The 25,991-nt window shown below is 36.3% G+C and overlaps 1 protein-coding gene and 1 long non-coding RNA gene across 2 annotated transcripts in view; one reads left to right on the plus strand and one right to left on the minus strand.

Annotated features, from left to right (window-relative positions):
• Nucleotides 1-16,750, plus strand: part of LOC149566648 (Adenine nucleotide alpha hydrolases-like superfamily protein) — a 62,449-nt gene extending 45,699 nt beyond the window's left edge. Inside the window, exon 4 of the mRNA XM_089819950.1 lies at nucleotides 16,431-16,750. Within this exon, the coding sequence (XP_089676076.1) occupies nucleotides 16,431-16,539 (109 nt within the window). The 3' untranslated portion in view covers nucleotides 16,540-16,750. The remainder of the gene's footprint in view (nucleotides 1-16,430) is intronic.
• The window catches only part of LOC149566647 (uncharacterized), a 278,515-nt gene that overhangs the window by 143,859 nt on the left and 108,665 nt on the right, over nucleotides 1-25,991 (minus strand). The window lies entirely within an intron of this gene.

Here is a 25,991-nt window from a genome sequence, read left to right on the forward strand (position 1 = left end):
TGGCTTGTTGTCCCAAATTAAAATTTCTTTTGCGGTGCGTATTCTATCTTTTCCCTTTATCTTGTTTCTATCCTTGTTAAGCTGATTCGGCATTAGTCTTCATTCCTCTGCCTACGTTCTAGGTCCACTGGGCAACAACGGCAAATGTTTACCATATGGGGTAAATAGATTAATGCAAATAATAGACAAGAACATGTAACAACAATACTCTTTTTATTATTCGCATATATGCCGAAGAGATTACATAGTGATTGCAATGATGATTCCAATAATGATCCAAAGTTGTTCATATACCATTCCGAAGAACCTTCCTGAAGGGGCTTGTCGGCTACATAACAATTACCGACTACATGCTAATCTACCCGTCGGCTATTTTATAATTTTACCAACAACACAAGCCACACCCTCTAAATGCAAAGTTGCAAAATTTGATAGCATCGTCTTATGTCATAATGCCGAGTGAAAAGTATGTAACTAATCTCTAAACCCAAGCTTATGCAGTGACATTCACAGAGCCATCAAAAGTAGGATGTGTCAATTTGCTCACTTTATGTCGTAGTTCCTTAATAGAGTGCTGCATAAACTGCCTCCTCTCACCCTTTGATCCCCTCATAGCCCAAATGGAATCTTCCCCCTAATATCTGGATTGAGCCTTCCATATTTCTCCATGATGATCGTGAAGTCATTTGAAGCCTGATTTTGCTCTTTTTTCCCCAGTGGTGATTCCACTCTAGGTAGAAAAAGTGGGATGGTGTAGTCAGAATAAAGTAACTATTGTGTTTAGTACTCGTTAAAGCTAGTTGGGCTAGGTAGTTAGGAGGTGAGGGAATGCGTTGGCTGGTTTTCCCAACCAACTGACCCTTCTATAAGTACTTGGAATATTGTCAATGTATGCTTGATGTTTTTGGTATTAATAAAGAAGCCATTTCCTCGCCTATTGGTATTGTGGTATTAAAGGTACATTCTATGTTTTACTTTCTGTTTATCTCAATTGTGTTATTTTGTATGATTAGCATATCTCTGTGAGCTTGAGTGATATTTCCACTCTACAGATGGAAAGGTCTGAAAGTTGATCCAGCTGGAGTATCATTTATATCAATGTGATTTCCTGTTCCAAACTGATCCGAATTGCTCCCTTTTTGTGATTGACTGTTGGCTTGGTTATGCATCATCTGCATTAGCATCTAAGTCATTTGTTTTTGCCTCTGGGACATATGCTCTTGCCTTTTTAGGAATGACTTAAAGTTATCTTCCTGACCAGCCATTTTCCTTTTACCTCTGTCTCCAATCCTTCCGTTGTTTTCTTGTAAAGCTGCTTCTGTTTCTTCCCCAGGTCTCTGCTACTGAACTGCATACACCAAATTCACCCAGCAGGCTGGCCGGACTGCCTGCTCCAATTCTGATGAAATGCTCCTTGGCTTTAGTCATGTGATTAACTCTAAATAAACAATGATAACAGCTATTTAAAAAAATTCAAAACCCTAGTATTTGCATTCAAGGAACTTGCAGATCTCAAAGAAATCCCCACTTTGGATCATAACACAACTTGAATTCAAATATGCATGCTTCTTAGTACTTATTTTTTCAGTATGCAATGAGTAGGGTAATTGCCCACGTACAGCACAATAAATCTTCAAACACGCCTGCTGACAACAGTTGTAGCACTTTGGAATGTTTAATTAAACCTGGCATTGATGAAACTGAACCTGTAGTGTGCTGTCCTCCAAATCTGAGTTGTCCTCGACCCCCCAACCAAAGGAAGTTTCCCTCTGAGCCAGGGTTTGAGGCGTGTTAACTGTCAAACTGAGTTGCCTGATTGGTTGAAACTGGTGCCAGGGATTGGGCACATGATAAGATCTCTAAATCCGAAATATTCTTTACTCTTTAGAAAGATTTTAGTGTTTTGTAACATGCAACTACGTCCAGTCAAGTGGTTAATAATTGAGGTCATGATCAGTTTTCTCCCTCTTTTGGATTAATTATAAGACTTGCATTCATTCATTTTTTGAATGCCCGAGTCATGGATCTGCAGACTACTGTTGTGCATGTTTTGATAGTGAGAGCATCATTTATCTAGTGAATGGCTTCTTGGTCTTTTGCTTAGATTAGTTTTATTCATGCATTTTCTTTTGGTTCTCTCCTTTTACCCCAGTCAAAAGTTGTAAAGAGCTCATTTAAAATCAAACAAAGAGTTAGCTTCTCGACCTTGGAGGTCATTTTATGAACTACATCCTATGTTCACAAAACTTCCCATGCTTGATATTCTCATGAACATTGATTTGGGTTCAGGATATCAACGACCACCATAAAATAGAGCAAGAGGTAAGATAGACTTAGCAAACAAAATATCTAGAAAATAAAGCAAAAAATACTAATCTGTCACAATGCTGTACACAAAACAATCAGTTTAACACAAATGTGCTACACAAAAGGTTGAATGAAACACAAGATAGGCTATTCAACTAGTCCCAATCAAATATATGGAGCCAAGGCCATTTATTCTTCACGCTTACTCTAAACCCTTTTATCTGATCCTTATTAATGTCTCTTCTTCCATATGAAGTTTTTCCCCTTTTCTCCTTTTTCTCCTTAGATTCTCTGTCCTATAGAACTGACTGTAAAACATTTTTTCTGTGCATTCCCTTTTTTTAAATTTTCCCTTACCAGCTCCCACTAGAGTACTCAATCCTCTACTCATAAATTCATGCATGGGCTGCCATATTCATACCATTCTTCGATGAGAAAGTGGGGTTTAAAACTTGCATGCTTTACAAACTTGAAGGTTTTCTTCAATCGGCAGAGGTATGTAATCTGATATTAGTTCTCGACATACATATGTACAATTTTACAGTTTCAAGCTGAAAGCTGTGCCTGCATTATCTTATCTACTTTTTGCAAATTCACATCTTTCTTCGCTCTTTTTAGCTCTTGTACAAATATTTTTGCATTTGTACCTGTTAACCAAGCTTTGAAATATTTAGTAATGAAGATTCTCTTTTATATAAATAATTTCTGAGAATTACTGCCTAACTCATGATACAATGTTATAATTACAAGTCAACTAGTCAATTCTGAAGCACAAGTTTTTGTTAATGTGGACAATGATCATGCTTCAAATTGAGAGCGTTTTCTAATTCCGAAACCCACTTTACATCAATGTGCCCTTTGCACCCGAGCCTTCTTTGGTTTGGTAGTCTCACTTACCCTCAATGAATTGTGCATCTCCCAATAACTGTGCATGACTTTGGTTTCAATAATCTGTGTATAAACTAGATGGGATTGCAATTCTTTAAATATCACATGGCTTCAAAAATATTTTAAATATTTGCACAATAAGTCAAATTAATTAAATTATTGCACTACAAGTAGTAGTCAAAACAGGCCCATTTGATTAAATGCCACATCACAATAAATACCAAATATAATATTTTTTATCTTTGAAATTGTGTAAGTCATAGGATTTCATCATCTCTGACACTATGCAAGTATTAATGTAGTGCCCAGAAATAAAGATAAACAGCAATAAACAAGATAAAGAGCACTAATACACAACACTTTATCTTGGGAAAACTGTCCAACTTGAGGGGAAAAGCCCAACCACCCAAAAATAATCTCGCTTCTATTGAATAATAGAAGTCTGAGTACAATGCTTCTTACTAAATACAACACTTTATCACACAAATCAATCATATATATCTTGAATTGAGAGACTCTTCATATCATAACTAAAAGCTCATCATTTGTCCATATGCGAGTCTCTTTGTATGTTGCATATTTTAAATTTTTTCATATTTCCAAATGAATGTCTCTTTGTATGTTGCATCTCTTTTCATATTTCCAAACATGTGTCTCTTTGCATATCGCATGTTGCATGTCACATATCTTTTTATATAAAAAACAACAGATGAATCTTAAGAAATCACAACATATCATCTAAGGTAGATATGCTATCTCACAACTATAAAACTAACACTCCCTCTTAGCAAGAGAGAATATTCACATGTCTTGCCATCTCCAACTTGACAGACATAAGAAGCTCCAACAAACAAAAAATCAGTAACAAAATCTCATAAAAGATTTTCTCAACATAAAATTGTCATCTCAGCATGAGTTTTACTATGACTATTACCAGAGGGTGAAACAAAAGAAAACTAAGTGATGGAGTCACACGACTTCCACCATGGCTACTCCAAGAGGGTGGATCCACCATAGCTACTCCCATAGGGTGGAGCAAGGGATTTCACCTCAATCTTCTCTTGCGGATTAGAATTCGTTAACAAGGGATTTCACCTCAAAATTCTCTTGCAGAGAAGAATTGATTATCAAAGGATTGGACCTCAAACTTCTCTATCTCAAAGAAGAAACATGTTAACAAGAGATTGCACCTTGAACTTCTCCCTTACAGAGAAGAAATAATTTACGAGGGACTACACCTCAAACTTCTCCCTCTCATAGAAGAGCTCATTAACAAGGAATTGCACCTCAAACTTCTCTCTCATAGAGAAGAACTCATTAACAAGGGATTGCACCTGGAAATTCTGTCTCATAGAGAAGAACTCATTATAGTACATAATAAGAAGAACTGAATGCTGAGACTCCCTCTTAGTAGGGGGCTGCATTCTCACAGCTAAAGTATCACAATAAATTACAGAAGACATAAATGCATTAACAAGAATCTTTTGCAGTCACACTGCTACATGAGCTTGCTGATCCTCTGCAAAGGACTTGTTACTCTCCATTTGCCATACAAGTTCCCTCCGAATCTTAATGAGCCTAAAGAAGTCCTTCCTCTTCAGCTCATCAAGCTTTCCCTTTATGTAATAAGAATTTCTAGTCTCAACTTCATCTCCAGTGCATTATCTCTTTGATAGGTTCCCTTGAATTCTCGGAATTTAACTCCCTTTGAATGCAATCTTTCATCATCCTTGTGCTTTTCAATCCGTCTTAGAAGCATTTTAGAGAGATTAATAAATACAAGAAGCGTACATGATTCACTGTTCTGTATGTTGTTGCATGAATTAACTACATAAAATTCATGATAATTATTCAAAGGTATAATCATAAAATACTTAACACTTTATTGCAGTCAAGGAATAACAACCTCCAGGTGATACTTGAACCCCTTGAGCAACATAGCCTTTAATTGAGTCACTTGAGCCTCTAGTTCCTTAGTGAATGCCACAAAAATGACCCACGGTAATGATCAAGAAGCCAGTACAAAATCTTCATTTAAATAAATCTCTACACGCACTTTGTGTAATTCTGCATACTCACAATGTTGCAGCAAATATCACTCATAAAAAAAACTAAACCAACAACTTGCCCCCAATAATCTCTCCGCTGTACACTCAAACAAGCTGCTCTCTATAGACACACAGATAGGCTGCTCTCCAAACGGCCACTAACTGATAATCACACACTTCTGTCAGAAAAAAAAAAAAAAACTGATAATCACACACCTCTGTCAGAAAATAAGAAATAAATAAATAAAAACTCTTTGTTGAGAATTAGACAAAGAGAACTCCCCAACACAGAATGAAGAAGCGATCACATACAAGATGTTCACCGTTACGATGATACAAGCAACCATAGAATGGAAACAGTCAATCACGCCTCTTCGTATGCATTCATGATAGTAACAAAGAAACTTCATCGAAGAAGGCCAAACAAATAAAGATACAACACTAACCATTGTCAACAAATGAAAGAGAGGCAGTTGCTGAAATTCCACTGCACAATCATAGTGCTCAGAGAGACACAAACAGTCCGAGCACAACAAAATACAAAAAGACCATAATAAAGGTTAACTATAAAAGCTCTCTGATGTATAATGAACAGCTGCAACTTGAACAAAATACAATTCCAAACTCCAATCAAACATGGCAAGAGATAAATGTAGAGATTCGAGCAGAACGGTGCAGAGAATATCTTGACTACTGAAGAAGAAGCTTGCAAAGAAGATGAATAAACAAGAACAAGAAATAATAACCCAGCTTGGTTACTACAATCCAACAAACTAGATGAATGTCAGAGAACTTTCAGCAATCATTTCATGTAAATATTATCTAAGCTACAATTTCAACACATACAGATTGCCTACAAAATACTCATTGCAATGTGCAACAGATACACTAACTAATGATCAAGAAGAACTCCATTATTTGCTGTTATCTAACCCGCTGTGATACCATGTTAATGTATTGCCCAGAAATAAAGATAAACAATAATAAACAAAATAAAGAATACTAAGACACAACAATTTATCCTGGGAAAACCCTTCATTTTAAAGGGAAAACCTCAGCCACACCAAAAATATCTTTTTTACTAAATAATAGAGGTCTGAGTACAATGCGTCTAAGAACAACACTCATCACATAAAGCAATCATATATATCTTGAATTGAAAGACTCTTCGTATCATAACTGGAAGTCTCTTCATTTCCCAAATGCGAGTCTCTTTGCATGTTGCGCATCTTTTCATATTTTTCAATGCATGTCTTTATATATTTCCAAACATGTGTCTCTTTGCATGTCACACGTCTCTTCATATAATGAGCAGCAGATGAATCTCAAGAAACAACGGTATATCAGTTGAGGTAGATATTCTCTCTCATAGCTATAAAACTTCAATATAAGTGTTTGCAATGCAATTTATTTTAATCAAAATATATCTATCATACTAGTTGCGATGATGCAAAATGATAATAATATAGTCTAGAGATGTGTTAGGTGTACTCAAAATTGGTCACATAGTGAGGCACTACAACCCACTGTAATATTACTGAAGCATTATCATGTAAATTGTTTTTTCATGGTGATGAATAATCCAAAGATAGAATCAAGGATCTGATAAGGTGTGATCACAATTGAAGATGACATAAGTAATAAATACACACTAGGAGGTTGATCATACAATCTGTTGGCCTGGTTTTTCACATGATAAAAATCCCTTAAAATTTTGTTGTGAAAATTCTAGTTCTTTTATAATTAGGGTTTTTTATTCTTTTGATTAATTTTACCCTAGAAAATCCCTAATTGTATTGCCCTATTTTCAATTGTGCCCTAGTTTCCTTTTAAAAATTTGAAAACATTGTTCGCATTTTCAAATGTGCGCACGAGTTCTAATTAAAACCTTGATACCCTTCAAAAGATTTCTTATTATATTGTTTTTCTGCAATCTTTTGAAATTTTTTGCAAAACCTTAGTTTTACCCTAGTGCATAACTCTTCCTTATTCCAAGGTCATTTTGTGGTTGGCCCGTGTATTGTTTTTGCCTTGTTCAAGACCTTTCTGGTGAGTTACTTTTGGATCTTTCATGATCATTGATTAGATGAAGATCAATGATTGTCGCTTTCTTGCATTTTCAAGATGCGTGGAGTTTATCCAAAGATGACATGACACCTGTCCAACTTGCCAAAAAAGGTAATACAATCATAAAGTTTAAAACAAGACCGTTTGATCGTGCCTAGATCGACAACTAAAATTCAAATTTTTGGCGTAACATTCTTAATTTGACTGTTGGAGCAATGATGATGAATCAAGGCTGATTCGTGTGAAAGAAATCTCCATAAAATTTAATTCATAACCAGTCACAAAGCCAAAGAGAATTCGAGTGCAGAGAACCAAAGTTCAAAGTGCAATTTTCTCAAATAGGAATTGTTGCAGACAATTTTTTTCAGCTGAAAGAAGAAATTTGTTGGTAAGTACTTGAAACTTTTGATTGCTTGAGAATTTGCAGTCTGAATTGTGTTAGATCGATAAAATGCCTCCACGAAGAGATTTCTTTAGGAAAGTGGATTACCAACATAGGAATGTGCATGATGATTTTCTGAAGCAATTGCCCTTTTCCACTAATGAAACAACCAAAGGGAAGGAGTTAGTCCCCCAAAACCCTAGGTTACTGGTTAGTGAGGATTTTTATGATAAAGGAAATTGGTTGAGAGATGCTGGGACATCTACTGGTGGGTTGGAATTGTTTAGGAAATGGTTTTCAGAGAGGAAACATGATACTCCTTTGAGTAATGTGTGGCAATTCGATATTGGAAAGTTGATAGTTCTTGGTGTCTTCTTCAATGATGATTTGTTGACAATGATAGCAAAAAGGGACCCAGTGCCTTTTAGGGTCACACCTCAAGCAATTAGGGAGGTTTTTATGTTAAACCCTAACCATGCTTTACATGAAAAGATTGACTTAGATGATCTTCAAGCGCAATATGATGCTCAGAGGGTATACCTAAGGAGAGGGCCACTGCAAGAACATTTTGTGAAGATAGGGCATCTGCCATTAGTGACAACTAATGCCACAGAGTTATTGTTAAAGAAATACTTTAACCCAAGGGCACAGGCGTTGTACTTCTGCCTTTGTAGACTTTTGGGATGGATGAACAAGATCACATCCAAGGATCCATAGTTTTCATCATAGTTTTAAAACTCTACGAAATATCGCAGGTCTCGCAATATATCGTGAGCCAAATTGCTAGGCGATTTTATTTCCGAAAAAATTGGCGGCATAGTGTTTTCCTCAAAAAATCATGAAATCACGCAAGAATATGGATTTAAAATCGCCATGTTTTGTCTGTGGCATCCCCGATCACCAGAAGACCATTTCTGCGATAGGCACAGGAAAGCACTTTTGCTATTTTTTGGGTATCGTCATTCATCTTCCGGCTTCCCCACATCAGTGGACATCATAGAGCAATGGGTTGCAAGGGAATAAATTCGATGAGTGGAGTAAAATATTGATTCTCAGCATTTCAGCAAGTTAGGTTTTGCAATGGGTGCCATTACATTTTGCAATGGCGGAGCCTTCCTATTTCTTTTTTAATTTTCTATTCAAAACATTACATTTATAAAAAATTATCAAGCTTATTTTGGTATTTGATTTTAAGATTTTTTATTTATTTATAGAATTAGGGTATGTATTTTAAAATTTTCAAATAATATGTTATTTCAATTAAATTGTTAACTTGAGTGTGATATTCTTTTATTGTTTTTTTAACATTAAAATAAAATAAATCAAATTATTCTATATAAAAATATTTAATTTACATTTCAAAAACTTTATATAAAATTTGATGACTTGGAAGTATGTAAACTAAACTTTAAGAATATATTATTTATTTTGGATCGGTAAGAGGCCAAAGCCAAGATTAATTATTATGTGTTATAATTAATTTATTATTATTATTTATTAAGTACAATCGCAAGTAGATTCGAACCCAAGACCTCTTCGATAAGAGGCTCACAATTTACCATTGTGTTGTAGGCTCTTGCCTAAGAATATATTATTTTTAATAATAATAACTAGAACATTTAATTTTAAATATTTAGTTTATTAGTATTGAGTATGCTAATTAAATTAAATATTTTTATTTTACTTTTATATTTAATAAATTAAATGATTAGATGATTGCAACTTGAATTTATAGAAGGCGAATTTAATGTCTAACTTTTTTCCAAGTATTTCCTTTTCAAACTTTATTTAGATTTTAGGTTTAGAGGTTTATATGTGCACATGTCTTCAAGCTCTATATATATACAAAATTTAAATATGGAGTTTTTTTATATGGACTAAATAACAATGAATATTATCGTGTCTAAAAATTAATTTAAAAAAAATTATATTTTCAAATGTTCGATAAAAATGCCGAGTTATTGCCGAATCCGAGTTTTTCAACTATGGTTTTCATTATTGTCCAGACATTACAATATGGTATGAGTTCCATTTTTGATTTTGCCTCATATCTTGTGGAAGAAATCCATAATGGATTAATTGGTATAAGGCCGAAGTTGAGAAGCCCTTCTGTTGGTATTCAATGTTGATGTACATGTGTCTGTACAAAGGGGTTTCTACTTTCTCTAAGGAGATGAAGCTAGAGTTGGAGAAGGATGGAGAAAAATTACCAGTTCAACTGTGGAGTGCTGACATGACTTGGGAGGTTATTGATGCCAGTTTTGTTAGATTTGATAGATGCTTTGCCTCAAAGTTGAGGATTTTGTAGACATTAATAATCCTAGAATACCCCAGCCTTGACTAGAGCTGATTAGGCCCAAAGATAATGCAAAGGGATTGAAAGTGAGCCACAACTGGGGGGATATCATCCCATACTCAGTATCCACTGTTTCAGAGTGTATGGCTTCCAAGGGAAGCCACATGTCCTTCCATATCAAGTGCCCTTGAAAGTTGGGATTGCAAAATTGAAATGTCCCTTTTCTGATTTTTGTATGATATTTCCAACCTTTAATCAGATCTTTAAGATCAAACAACTAATATCACAAAGATCCTTCAAATTTCTCAAGAAACCCCTAATCGGGTATGCCAGAAATGGTGCCAAAAGCTTCACAGCTTCACCTATTATTAATAAATCTGAAAATGGACATTTTTACAGAAATTTCAGCAGCATAACAGCCTACAAAATGACATTTCCAGATGTATATAGCCTTTACACAACAGCTCACAAATGTAGGACAAAAACTATGCTCATCGGGCTCCCGAAATTAACACAAAAATGCCCGAAAACACCACAAAAACACTAATAAACTATCTCAGAAGTTTAATCACGTCCCAATACATATATTTAGCTCTATTTTAACAACTTAAAGTCTGAAATACAGCAGCAACCAAAACTGATATGAAATGCTCAACTGAAAACACCAAACTCATGCAAAAAACACACCCAAAAACCCACAAATCTACACTGTTTAGCACAAAGGCAAACTCTGTATGAGCATGCACATGGAATGGCTTCAAACTCCCGTCCTTAGCCTTCCTGGAAACCTGCAAACTCCCGTTCTTGGGTCTCCCTGGAAACCTGCAAACTCCCATTCTTGGGTCTCCTTCTCCACAGGTTTGGCAGCCTCTGAAGAATAACAAAGAATGAGCGAAAATCCAGTTCTGGAATCAGCCCAAAATGCCTCCAAACCCCTTAAAAGAGGGCATAACCGTAACTCACGTCCAAGAGAGGTTAATGAAACATATTTAATAATAATTTTCATTTATTAGTCCAACGGTTTCCAAAGATTAACCCCCTTTTTCCGAAACTTCACTTTCTTGGGCCTGCCTGCCTTAGCAAAGATTATTACTTTTTAATTATTTGAAAAGGGGACATGACAAAATTTTTTGTGGCAGATAGGAGGACTAGAAGAGGAGCTGATGGGCAGGTCCAGAGGTACAATTTTCCCCCACTTCACAGTGATCCACAATTTTTTGCTTACGAAAGGAGGTTGGAGGCATCTACGTAAGTTTTTGGATAGATACCAGATGGCCCAATCTCATTCACGTTTCATTGATCCTGAAGCTTTTTATGATATTTTCAAAGATAGAACTAAAGCTAGATCATATGAGCATTCAGTTTACTTTCCTGAGGATATAATTAGAAATCAGTTTTCATTACAAGAACATGAAGTAAGAAAAGAAAATGGAAAGTGTAAAGTAGAATTTTGGAATTCATTAATGCTTTAGATAGAAAGTATGATCCCCTTGCTGATATCAAATATTGGGGAGATAAAATTAATCAACTTATGAATAATTTTGCTGAGTTCATGCAAACCCTAAATGAGAAAAAGGCAATTTTGGTGCAAGCCTACCTAGACTAGGCCATAGAAATTGAGAAGAGGCTGGCAAGCGAAGCAATTATAAGCCCTGGGCAGTACACCTTGCAAAAGAAGGCAGGATATGTTGTGGCAAAAAATATAAACATACAACTTATTCCTCTATATAAGAGACAACTTTCAGAAGCCCTCCTTCAACACCTACTACTAAGAGGTAGAAAATTGAGCATGATTCTTCATCTAGAGCTGGGGAGTACTTCCCCTCACAGAACCCCATTCACATTGATGATGAAGACTCCTTGAGGGAGTAGCTGAAACAAATGAGAGGCCAAGGTGATATTGTAATAACTGCAGCAGAGGTGCAGGAAGAGCATCTGAAGAGCCCCCAATGCCACTCCTAGCCCTCACAATAGAGGATTTCAGAGGGAAGGAGGTTGATCTTGTTGTAGAGTAGGCAACAAAGAAGTTTATAGATGATGCAAATTTTGTAAAATCTAGGGCATTTACTCAATTTTTGTGGAGGAGCAACATTGAAAATTTTGAGGCAAAGTGCAAGAAAATAAAAGTAGAGCAACCTTCTAGACATGACTCTAACATTGAAGAGGAGGTCAAAGCTAACCTTATGGAAGAGTTCAATCAAATAACCCCTGCAGGGGGAAGATAATTACTAAAAGATTCGAGAGTCATGATATTGCCAGAGTGGGACATTCCTAATGCAATGAGGAAGGAGAAAGAAACTAAATTTAGGATTGAAGATGAAGTAATGCAAGCCCATAAAGGGGTAAAATACAGTGATGACCATAAAGCCCTAGTCATGTGGTCAATCCAAAAAAGGGATAAGGCCAAAATCCAGGAGGTTTCAGATTCTGAACATATAGGGAGCCTCATGGTGTATAGGGCAGAGGAAGTAAACAGTTAAAAGGTAGCTCTAATGAATAAAGAGGTAGCAGATTTTGGTGTAGTGATTATTGTTAAAGATAAAAATAAATTTCTAGAACTGAATGAAAAGTTTGAGAAGGTGCTAAAAGCCTACGATGAAAAGGCTAGAAGAATCAACCAATTGGAGAACTAGATTGCAAATATGGAAAAATAATTTGGAAAGAGGAAGTAGGTAGGCAGTCTAACCAGCTTAGAATTGCAGCTGGTCTTGTTCCATTGCCACCTTTTGGTCTTGGTCCTATTGTGGAGATTCCAAGCACACCTCAACAACCAGAGTTCTATACAACTGTTGAGCTAAATGAGGAAAAAGCCAAAATCTGGTCACTACATGTGGAGTTGGGAATCCAACATGAAGATAGGATTAGAGATACAATTTTGTATTTGGTGGTCAGAGTCAGTTGGCCCCTTTTTCATTTGGAACTATCAAAGTTGGTGGAAATATGGAAGGAATTGAATAATAATGAAGCCACCTTAAGGCTAATTTTGAATAAATGGATCAACAGAGATGATGCCATCACTGCTCTCTGTTGCTCTGTCATAGATAATTCTGATGATCAAATCGAAATTTTTTTTTTGATCATAAGAGGGATGTACTCCAGAGAAGACTGGAAGTTTGCCTCTTAAGATATCTTAGCAAAGATTTTGACCTATTTCCCCATGCTCTAAAAAGCCTAGATTGTATAAAAGACAAAGGAGAATGGGGAAATGAGTTGAAGGAGCTATTAAGTGTTAGAATGAATGAAGTAGTAATTATATTTGGTGTGCAAGGACCATTGAAGAAGTTGTGCAGGCGCAATTATTCTTTGATTCTTTCAAATATGATTTTATTGAAATAAAGAAATCGGGAAAAGATATTTTGTAGAGAGAGAAAGAGATGTTGAGTTTCAAGTGGCCAGATGACACACTTTTCAACAAGTGGATGATAGACCACTCTCCAACAACACAATTGTTGCAGATGGCAGCTGAAGAGAAAGGCATGGACAAAGCAATTGCCACAAAAGAAGTACAATTGGTTGATGAAGCAGTTCAAACAAATAATAGAGAGAAACATCAACAAACTACAATAGTGGATATAGCCACCCAAACTGATGATTCGGTAGATAACCAACTAGTTACAATAAATATTCAGATATCAGAGTTTGGCATAGCAGACAAAGAGCAAGTGGTCGCACAGCCCGAAGAACAACAAAAGGAGCAAGATCAATCATCAAGTGTAGTGGATGTGCAAGAAACTGCTACAATAGAATTGGCCCCACCACAAAGCGACCAATGAAGAAGCCATTCTGTTACCAAGATATAAGATCACCAATTTTTGTCCCTTCTCGTGCAAGTTTTGATTGTGACAGTTTTGTCCTTTTGTAAATCTTTTTGTTCTAAGGACAACTGTCCTTCTCCCTCTATGCTTGAAGCTTGTTGCAACTCACTATATAAGTGAGTTCCCAAGGTAAGAGGAGGGTCCGAGTTTCTTTCATTGCATAAGTCTTTGTAAATTTTTGAGTCGGTCCATGCATATTGTAAAGCAGTTCTAGAATTGAATATAAAAGTTACAATTGCTGGTCTATATGTGTTATTTTTCTAATAGAGATGATCACTAAATCGTATACACTTTCAAAGAATTTAATACAAATGCAGAGAGTTGATTTTGTCCCAGATCTTGCCTCTTTTCTTGTTTCTATATTGTTTTCTGAGATTTAATAGAAAGGTTTATTAAAGTTTAAGTTGTAATTCATTCTGAATTATATTTCAATTTGCTTTTGCTGATAATATAATGGATTATGTAAATGCTTGATGTGAATTGAAAGAACATTATGGTTTTAAGCAGAGGTATGATACGTATGAGATTTGGAAATGAATATAGATAAATCTCAACACAAAGTGTTAAGGTAAGATCCAGAAGTAAGTGTGTCATCTCTATGAGTTATAGCCCAATGGATAAGGCACTAGCCATCCTTGTGAATTGATCTGATTGTAATGTTTTGCACAATGCAAAAAATTTATAATCAATCAATCTTTTAATATTTTGTCGTCTGAGTAACAATTGTCAGCCAGTACTTGATTCATGGTGTCTAGGGCTTGGTAAAATAGCTAGTTATCATCTCTTTATTACCACTGAATTAGAAGAAAGAAGGCTAAGTAATCTATTATTTCTAGAGTTCATTTTGGGAATTTTAGTCTAAAGTAAATGAGATTGAATTCCTAAGGTAAACCTGCCTGAATCTTGCAGAGTTCAAAGTGGAGAAGACTCTAATGTCTTGTTAATTGGTCCTTTTATTTTGTTTCAGAACACCCAAAATGGTATCTAGCTAATTCTTAGGTTTCTGATATCACAAAAGGTAGTTTAAATTCTATCAAATCTGAAGCCAACACAATCATTTGTTGCTTCCTGATCTGTGAGAAGTTGGGAACAATGGCCTCAACCGTCTGCTGACAATCCAAGGCAGCAATTTCACCAAGATTTGTTGCACCATCATACCACCACAAAGATAGACCATTGTTGAAAATTGCTAAACAGGTGGCACCGCCTATGGCATATGTCTAGCAGGACAGAACTCATAACACATGATGCATTCACTGGGATTGAGACTGTCCTGCTGATACTAAAACTTTTAAGGTCACTTTGTCAGTCTATGCTTGATTTGGTAGCTTACAAATAACATTAGCTTTCTCAGCTTGTAAAGAGAGAAAATTTGCAGGTTTGCCTCAATCAAAGCATATATTACTTTGCGATTTGGATGCAATTGAGAACTGTTTATCCACAATAGAACAAGTAGGCTGTAAAAGTAAGCAAGTGAATATCCTTCTTTTGTGATCCTTTTGGTTAAATAATTTTGAAATTCTTAATAGAAAACAGCACCGTTAGGGAACTTTCAAAGCTGAATAAAGTATATACTTGACATTTATTATCTTGGGTTGCAATATGTTTGTGCAACGTCCTGGTTTGGTCCTTCACAAATATGGGTTTGGATTCAGTTCATCCTGAATTTGGACAGGGTCCAGACTGGAGAATTTGTGAAGAATTTGATGATATTTGGTCAGCGATGGCTGATTATTAAAGTTGACATTACTACTTTTGAACTGAAACATTCGTATGGTGATGTATTTTGGCATTTTGTTATGGTTTTTGGACTAAAACGTTAGTATATGTGGTGGTGTATTTTGCTATGTGCTATGTGACTTTACTATTAGCATAGTGGTGTATTATGAACTTATTTTCTGTTGCATATATGTATATATTTTTCATTTTCATATGTTTTTGTACAGACAAACCTGAAGTGAGCCTGAACCCTTCCCCAAATCAAATTGAACAAACCCATGAATCGGCATAGGAGAAAATTATCCCAAAGAACAGCACCCATAGAAATTAAACTCTGCATGAAATTTTTCAAAGAGACTGTGAATCCAATTCCATGCCTCACAAGATATATCTAAAATAGTTGCAGATACTAATATCATCAGACTCTTGATCTGAACACTTTGTTAGAAGATTCCTAAGGTCAGCAAATGTGATGCATATCCATTGGGCATGTTTATACTCTGACGTCAGAAGTAATCTATGTGAGAAGCTTATCCAATAAATTATTAAGTTGCGTTGAATAATTCAAGTTTTGTCTTTAACGAGGCAAATTTAGATAACAAATATCATTAAATGCCCAGTTTAAGATGGCAGAAATTTGTTCATCTTGGAGAACAAGAATTTAAGATGGATATCAGTTGGGAAATGATCATGTACACATGATTTAGTTTTCTAACAAGTGATGAAAGATGCTGGGATTCTAATTTCAGAATTTTTTAATTGATGATCAAGTACCTTTACTGTTAAATGCCAGGTCGTTTGATTATTTTCTCTTCTTTAAGGAGAATAATATGATATGCATGCATGCACATGGTTTTTGCTGGATAATTGTTTACTTCAGATTAATGGAAGTTATATTCTATCGGCAGGATATTTGTTGGAACAGTGAGTGACTACTGTGCAAAGCATGCTGAGTGCCCTGTCATTGTAGTGAAACGGAGGGTGGAGGACACACCAGAGGATCCTGTTGATGATTAAGTGATTGAGAGGTTTTGATCATATTGTGGGATCTTTATGTGCACCAGTTTGTTGAGATCAGTTAAGGAGAAATTTTTTTCTTATTAGAAGAGCAATACTTATACGAATGATCATACATTAATAATACTTGTGGTAATTGTTGTGTGTTTAAACTTTAAACATAGCTTCACAGTTGGTCCAGGACAATAATCAGGGAAGTCAAATTGTTTGATCTGGGGTTTTTTTACTTTGACTGCTTGCAATTGGTTTTTCTAAGTGATGACCCTTGACCATCCTGCAGACAACCATCATTAAAGTGTAAAAAACACAACCAAAATATTAGAATGTGTACAGGGCCTAAACCCCTTTCAAAACCTTAAAAATTTTAAGCAAACACACTCCCATTAAGAAAAACATTTGATGTTTGAACAGTGTCTGGTAGAAGGTTGCTCTCTATGCTGCTATGCTTGGCTTGATATGTTCAAATGAGGTATATCATCTTGGTCTGATATGCCCTGTGTGTCTGTTATATCCCAGCACCAATGCTTTTGCTTTGACTCTGAAATTCTTCTCATAAAGGACCGTTTTTCTTTTTCTTTAGATTATGAAAATTTATAGAATTACAAATGTTTTCACTAACTACATCTTCCTTTCCCCGTGCCTAATGCCATGCTTTAAATTAGTCAACGTAGCAATTTTGCTTACACAATTGCATTCATATTCAGGTAGAAACATAAATATTTGCAATACATATTGGGAGGTATTGAACTTCATACTCTGATCTTGATGCAGCAATGAGGTCTATCAATGTTAGATTTACATTTTTATTTCACTCTTATGCAAACTCTTCTAATGTTATGTAGTATATTATTTGATGAAATGGTGATTGCCATCATTGACAAATTGAAATTTCTTAATCCTTATTTTCTAAATTATTCTCCCTACTCGCAGTAGAGAAGGCCTCCCATTCTCCACTGTCTTTAAAATGTATCTCTGCGTTTCCTGTCATCACTGCCCTAGGAAACTGTGGAACATAAGGACATTTTCCTATGATTTTTGTAATAAAGCTGATTGAGAACTATTTCCCTTTGCTAGACTTTGGTTTCTATATTAACAATTGCTTTGAAAACATGATTTTTTTAATTGTGCTCCACACATCTGCATCATTTCCTTGGTCTTCTCTTTCCCCAGATTTCTTGCACGGGTTCTTGGTGGAGATAAGATTTGTAGTTTAAGAAAAAAAATTAAAATTCATTTTATTGGAAGAGCAAGATAATTTGAGAAATCCAAAAAAATTGAAAAATCAATCTTTATTGCGGGTCAGATTTATTGTTGTAACAGTGGTAAATCAATATGGTGGTCTTGATTTGTTGTTGATAGTGGTCTTGATTTATTGTTGTAAATAATTTTATTCGCTTCTAGTGGTTGAAGCTAGGGATGAAAATATGTCATTGCTCTCCTTAAAACCAAGCATTCTTACCATTCTCATTTTTATTGCCATTTTCTCCTAACAATCAAAACTATATAAAACAATTCAAGAATGGGATTCTATTTAGAAGTTTAAATATATGCCACAGTTCAAGTAGGGTATTCTATTTAGTAGTCTAAATCTAAATGACCTACTAATGATGAAATTGAGTTTTTTAAGAATTTCAAAGTGATTATCATCATATAACATAATATGACTAATATCACATCATATACCATCATATCACAATTATTATTGTGATTCACAAGACAACAATCACTGTGCTTGCTTGAACTTGAATGAAGAATTTGAACCTTGCGTTCACTACATCAGCAAATGGGGCCTCTTTGCTGCCCCTTGAGGGATGGGTGTTGTGCTCCCACCTCTTGTTCTTGCCTCTAGTTTTTGTCTAGTCTCTTGTTCTCACAAAGCTTAGCAATGATCGTAGGGCTTGGAACTTAGTACCTTGTTGCATCTCCGTTCATTGTGAACAGGTCTTCCGAGGGTGCATTGGGTGCCATTTGTTGGATTTGTCTACTTCATCTACATTGTTGGGTAAGAGACTCTTAGATACTTTTAGTTTCAAGTACCATTGAGCTTTTCCCTTATGTTTAGGGAGTTTTTGTTGCTATTTTTTCTTCCTTTGGGGAATGACATTTAGCAATGAGCAAGTTGTAGGCTTGGGAAAATCACTCTTTTTTAGCCAAACCTTGGGTAGTCTCCATTAGCTCTTTGACTAAAGCTCTTAGTGTTTGTCCTATGTGGGTTCATTTTCCCAATCTTAGCCTTCGTTTCTTGGAGAACTTCTGTTTTGAAGCCATAAGTAACTGTATTGGTTGTTTTTTGCAGGACACTTCACCAAAGTTGTCCCTTCTGGACTCCTTGGTCAAATCCATTGTTCTTTATGGCTCGGTGGTTTGGGGGCCATCTCTCCTTGATTCTTACTGGGCTTCCATCGAGCATGTCTAGACCCTTTTTCTTTGGCGAATTATTAAATGTCATCGATTCACCCCCCACAATATTGTTTTGGCCAAGTTCGGGGCCCATCCCATTAGGTTGGCTGCCATTTTCGACCTAATTTGGTTTCTTCACCATCTTCATAATTTTGCTGAGTTTGCGGGTGACCGGTTGAGATACTCTTACTTGGCTTATTGTTCCTTTGTCATTGTGGCGGATTCTGATCCGTCCTCCTGGGCTCGTTGTTGGTTCCCATAGGCTTTGTCTTTGTTAGGCTTGATTGGGATTGATATTGACCACCTCCCTCCCAGTTCTCTCTCGATGCTCCCACCCACCTCCTCCCCTCATAACAGGAGTTGAATCAACATGTTGGACTTGACAATTATAGACAGTATATCACCACGACTTGGTGTAACCCTATAGGTGAGTTACGCCTGAAGATGGCTTTTACACCGAGCACTTTTTGGTTATTAGAGATGGTATTATTACGCCTCTAGCTACTTGTCTTGACGTTGGTGTCATGCCTTACACATCTCTTTGGGCTCCTTCTGGGTTGGCTCCCACCGACTTCGGATTTAGATAGATCACCACATGGATAGAGAGGACTAGACTTGTCACTTGTGTACCTTGGGCATGACTGAGACAGAGATCCATTTCATTTCTCACTGTCCTGCCTACTACGAGATTCTTGAGAGATCCTATTGATTATTTAGGGAGTGTAGCTCCCTCACAGCCTTTTTCAACTACATAGACCAGAGATGCCTTGCACTATACCTCAGAGAGACTATGCAGCTCCTCAACCACACCTTACAACTCTTATTCCCTTAGAGAGTGACCCTGGTTCAACTTATCACTTCTTCTCTCCCTCGTCTCCGGCTCGTGAGACAAAGCGGCCTTCTAGTGCCACCATCGCCAACCATGCTAGATTTGTGAGACTTCATCATTGTTATACTCGTCACTGACACCCTCCCAACTTTTCTCGGCGGCGGTATAGGGCACCTACTCGTCCTAATCCGTACCCTTCGGTGCTTGGCTTCTTTTTACTGATGAAGAACCTTTAGTCCTTGCCTCGTTTTTGTGCTCCTTGCTTCTTGTTTCTCTTGTTTTTCCTATTTGCTTCTTTCCTTGGCATCATTTGGTGCTCTTCCAGCTAGCGGTCTTTTATTTTGTACGCTTTTACGTCCCTGCATAGACCCTTGTGGTCTCTTGTTGGACATTAATAATTTTGTCTTATCTTATCTATAAAGGTGGATGATACCACAACTGCAATGGGTCTTTTTGCCTTTACATGCATTTTAGTTGACATTGATATCTCCACACATCTCTGTGGAGATTTGGTTCTCATGGTGTGAGATAGGTTGAGGACTTAATCAATGGATTATGAGGGCCTCTTGTTTTGATGTTGTTGATGCTTGTCTATTGTTTACTTGGCAACTAATTGTTCTCTATTGTAGCACTACCATTTGGTGGAAGGATGTTAATGATGATCATTTGGCTATTTGGGCTTCTGATTCTCTTGTAACAACAAATCACAGATTGATGATGAATCCCCTTGGGATGATGCTCATGCTGCAAATTTGGCCTACAAAACTGTTGTGCCTCCTACTACTGGTGCAACTCCCTTTCACCATGTGGACCCTTCTCAATTTGTAACTCCTACTTTGGTCCAATCTTCAAGTGACAATGTGCAACCTTCTCAACAATTTACTCCTTGTGTTAATAGTCTTTCTAATGGGGTTTCACCACTTTCCTTTAATACAGGGATCCTATTGATAGTATCACTTATTGTTTGATCACGTGGAAAATAATAATTCTCTAGCCTCTCATTCATCTCTCCATGTTGTGGGTGAACTATCTAACTACTCTTGAGGTGAGATTCTAACTTTTCTTGAGTGTGTTGTTCTTGGTCTATATTTGTAACAACCGTCTCTACTAGCTATTTGTTGATCTTTTTTTATGGTTTTGGATTGTGATCATCATTGGGTGATAGATTCACAAAGGCTCTTGGTATCTAGTCATATTGAGCTTTTCCCTTGTGCAAATGATTTTTTTGTTACTCTTTTACTTCTAAAGAGCACAATTAGGTGCTAAGCAAGTTGTGGGTTTGGGGAACCAATCTCTCTCACCCAAATCCCAAACAATTTCCTGTAACCCTCTTGCTAAACCTCTTAGCATGTGTCCATGGTGGCTTCACCTCCCCAATCTTCCCTTCCACTTTTGGTTGAACTCTTGTTATGAGGCTATTGATAAGTCTACTGGTTGTTTTGTAGAGGTGGTTGTCTCTATAAATCTCGTTGAATGCAATTAAAAAATATAGACTTGTCTATTTTCCATGTAAACCACATTGCTAGATGCACTGAATCACTTATTGATAGTGTTCAAATGTTTAATGTTTAATCATACATGCAATCCATTTTATACAATTGCAACCTATTGTATACGATATAAACATTGCATACATAAAGGTTGAGCAAGAAACAAAAATAAAGAGAAAATAATATATTATATAACAAGATTGATAACCTCATTTAACCCTCACTAAACCACTCAATGTGTGTTTAGTGTGAGTTCATCTTTAAAATCTCTTGCTCTGCTTTTGAGAGATTTCTTATTTTGAGGCTAGTGGGAACTCTCGTGCCTACTTCTTGAAGGTGGATGAAGCTACGACAACTTTGGGCCGTTCTACTTTTGCTCGCATTCTAGGTGGGAGAACTCTTGTTATGGGGCTATTTTTTAAATTTATAATGTAGTTCTTTTAGGATGCATTACTTAACAAGAGTTACCAAATCTCATAGAACTAATTTTTAAATTTAAAGCTTAACCTTTTTCAAAAAAAAATTCTTCATTTAATTGCTTTCTAATTTGCAGTTTTTTACTTCTTATGCCAAAGGCATTCCCCTTTTTTGAAGTTCTCTAACCTTGGACTTAATTCTAAGGTTGAAAATGGTCAATAATAGATACAAGATGATTGAAAACATTTCAACCATTTGAATCTTTTTCTATTTTATTAAATTTATAATTACCTTATCCCTTATTTTTCTCCATCCAGTGCAAGAATGGGGAGAAAGTGGTGTACAACTCCCACATTATATTTGTCAATAATTTTTCCTTGGGAACAAATGTAACACATTTTGTTGTAACTGACAATTTCTAACCTTGTCTTTCTTGCCATTTCGGAGCACCATTTTTTTCTGCAATTTTTTTGGCCTTCTCCAATTTGCCAAGGAGTATGAATGCGACAAGCTCAAATTTTCCATGGAGTATGAATGCAACAAGCTCAAAATGTTAGGCAAGAGCCTACAACACAATGGTAAATTGTGAGCCTCCTATGTGGGAGGTCTTGGGTTCGAATCTACTCAAGATTAATACATAATAATAAGAATCAATCAAAACACATAATAATAATGAATCTTGGCTTCAGCCTCTTACCAATAAAAAAAAAAGAGAGTTCAAATTGTTCCCACACCACTATGATAATCCATTTGTTTTGTAAGAGACTTTTTTTTTGGTAAGCTTTTCTTACGGGGCAGTACCCTTTGAATTACTAAGAAAGAAAATAGATAATATCAAGGGGCTAACACTCCATTATTTATCATCCCAATAGACCAAACCTGTCGAATTAATAAACTAAGAATCCAATCCCATTATCGATTGAAATCAACATGCCAGAGACTTTAGCCAGGAAAAGATCATCATTTTCTTGGCAAAATGTTTCAAACTTACTCAAATCATATTCTTTTGCAACACTAGATTTGAAAAGTGACCTAGCTTTCTTCATCTTTTTCTTTTTTTCCTCAACTTCAAGAAAGAAAACACTTAGAAGACCTCCTCTAACCAAGTTAGTATCTATCAGATCCAGTGAATTCATCACCTCCAAATAGAGATTTTCAGCAATCATCCTCCTAGTCACACCATATGCAGAAATAGGATGGCCCGAAATTTGTATTAAAGGCTGTAATAAGTGAAAGACCACCCTGTTGTCATGAACGTGACCATCAGACCAATAATCTACTCACAACAACATAATGATTGTATCCTTCTCTTGCCCATTGGTCTACTTGAAGGTCTTGGCCACTTGAGCTTTTGGCACCTCTTCCATCACCGCAACCTGCGTGCACCTACACTGAATTCCCAAGAACGCCATTTGATTTGAGATTAAAAAAATAGAGGCCCACATAAATAGAAAAGGAGCGTGCCAAATACGTTTTCGACACAAAAGGAGGAAATATACTCGGTCTAGAAAAAAATCCGTGACAATCTCTATCAGTCTGAGCAATACTGACATAATACTAGAGAAGATTTGAGAGAAAGATTACTCAAATCTAAGGACGACATCAACAACACCAAAATTTCATGAGAACACCATCGACCAAATTCAAAGGGATTCTTTCAGATTTTAACCAATGCCTTTACTGACAAACGCCCACATATCTTTTGAATGAATATCTAGCAAACTCTGTGGAATGTGATCTCCACTCATAAAATCTATCTCATCATTTGAATCAATCCCTACATTTGCTAGGAAGTCAGCAACCCTATTACCCTCTTGAAAAATATGCTAGAGCTGGAAATTGTCAAAAGATCGAAGGTGATTCGAGATAATTGGGAGCCAATCGTTCAATTTCCACGATTGAAAACTCCTCTTTACCACTTTGTTGATGATGATTTGGGAATCTCCCTCAATAACCAATTTGGGGACTTGATTTGTGACACACCATCTTAGCCCATATTCCAACGCAAAGATCTCAACAACGTTGTTGTAAGAGAAACCAATGGGGCCAACAAATGCTTTTACCAAGTGTCATTCCTTGTTTCTAGTAATAAAGCCAATCACACTTCTTCCTGGATTAGCTTTGCAAGCCCTGTCGAAGTTTAACTTTAGCCATCCCTGTTGTAGAGGTTGCCAGGACACCAAATTTTTATCCACTTTCTTTTTACTCAAGAGGTGGTCTCGTTTGGGAATGAGGCACCAAACGACTTCCATAGCCAGATCCCATTTGGATTGGAAACTGAACTTCATCCCTTGTATTTTGTTGTTGACTACTTCTTCGATGGCCCCTATAATCTTCCCCTGCAAAACAAGAATCACCAACTCTCTTTTTTCAAAAATCATAGTCTCTCCTTCCAAATGTGCCAAGCAAGCATGGATGGACTCATAGTCCATAGAATACCCCATTTGGAAAACCTCCTTTCCAAAGGCCAAGAAAATAGAAATTCTCTAAAGAATTCATTTCTAACCACATTCCAATTCAACATACCGAACGACCAACATTGCCGAGCAAATGGACACCAAAGAAGGAGGTGATCTACCGTCTCTTCTTCATTTTTACATAGAACGCACCAACTCGGGTCCTCAATACCAATGCTCCTCAGATGGTTTCCAATGAGAATCCTAACATGGATAGCAATCCAAAGGAAAGCACTAGTTTTTGGGAGTAACCACTTTCCCCAACAAAGAATCGAAAGCCAATCAGTATCTCTAGTTCTGAATTGTTTTAACTCATAGCCAAGGTTGACTTTATAATCCCCTAATTTCAGGCACTCCATATTAATTGATCATCGCAATTTGAAAAAATCACAATCTTAGAAGAGAGGAGATGAGATAATTTCCTTTGATAGTCCAAAGGACCAAATTCCATTGATTTTCATTTAACCACAGAGGAATTTTCAAAAGAACAAAAATAGTCAGCCACTTTATTGCCCGTAACTGCTTCTGTGATAGCCACCCAGTTACTATCATCAAGGAAATTGGATAACAGAGGGTCACCATTCCAAGAATCACGCTAGAATTTTGCTCTATGCCCATTCCGAATCCTCCAAGAGAGATGCTTAGTAATGAGAGAATGCCCGTTCTAGAGGATGCAACACTAGTAGAACCTTGAATGACCGTTCTAGAGGAAGCACCACTAATAGAACCTTTATTTGCATTTTCCATAGTGAGAATTTTGTTGAGCTTAGCAGAATCTAAATATTTGGCTGCCATGACTTTGCACTAAGGTTTCTCCGAAAATTTGTACATTTTCCAAGCCAATTCAGCTCCTAAAGCTTGATTATGCAGGCCCATTTTTCTCAACCCAATACCACCATCATTCTTTGTTTTACAAGCCACCATGAGCTCTCTTAAGTTTTATTCTCTCTTTTTTTTGCACACTAATCTTACTTTCTGCATTAAATGGGTCAAACTATAACACTAATACTCATGTTGTTGACATTATGTGTGTTGTACACATTGCATAATATTGTTTATATTGAATTATTTTATTTTCCTAATAATATTGCACCTAGGAGCACATAGATAGATGTGCAATATGTAAAGATTTTCATGAAATATTCTTGATGAGTTGTATTGACATGTGATAATATTTGATGTAATTATTTAATATTGGAGAAAAATAAATTAAAGGCTAAATATTAAATGTAGGTCAATGGGTTAGGTAGAACATGGTTAATGTAATACCACTTGGTGGTTTTGTGGAAGCTTGCTTCTATGAAAAAAACCACAAGGGTAGTCATTAATGAGAGATATGAGAGACATGTTATACATGATACACTAGTACATTTGGGCTCGAATTACGATGGTAGGCAGTTGCAATTGCGAGAGCCAACCATTGCCTAAGTGACACCATCACGATTTGGCTCCTATTGGATAGACATCAAACTTTTGCTGTCGCAAATTGCGACAACAAGGGAGTCCATCACAATTACAATGGATAAAGCTATCGTGCCTTGGGACAAGACCACAACAAAACTTCATCTGTACACCATCACAATTGTGACAACAATGCTGTGGGAGCAACAGTTAGCTGTCAACACATGTCGCAATAGCGACGGATGTGACAACAATTTGGTGGCAGCAACGGGTATGTGACACAAATTCAGTGGAAGCAACAACCAGCTGTCTGAAGAAGCTAATAAATCTTTTTTTTTTGGCTCAAAGTCAGTTATGATGCTCGCATAGCTCACATTAGATTCATACAGTTAGTTATCATGCAATCATAGGTTAATATTGAGCTTCACTTGGTTTATAGAATAGTTTAATATTCTCTAC

This window comes from Cupressus sempervirens, chromosome 3 (genome assembly GCF_028749045.1).
Source record: "Cupressus sempervirens isolate cs-2001-9-10 chromosome 3, ASM2874904v1, whole genome shotgun sequence".
Classification (NCBI taxonomy): domain Eukaryota; kingdom Viridiplantae; phylum Streptophyta; class Pinopsida; order Cupressales; family Cupressaceae; genus Cupressus; species Cupressus sempervirens.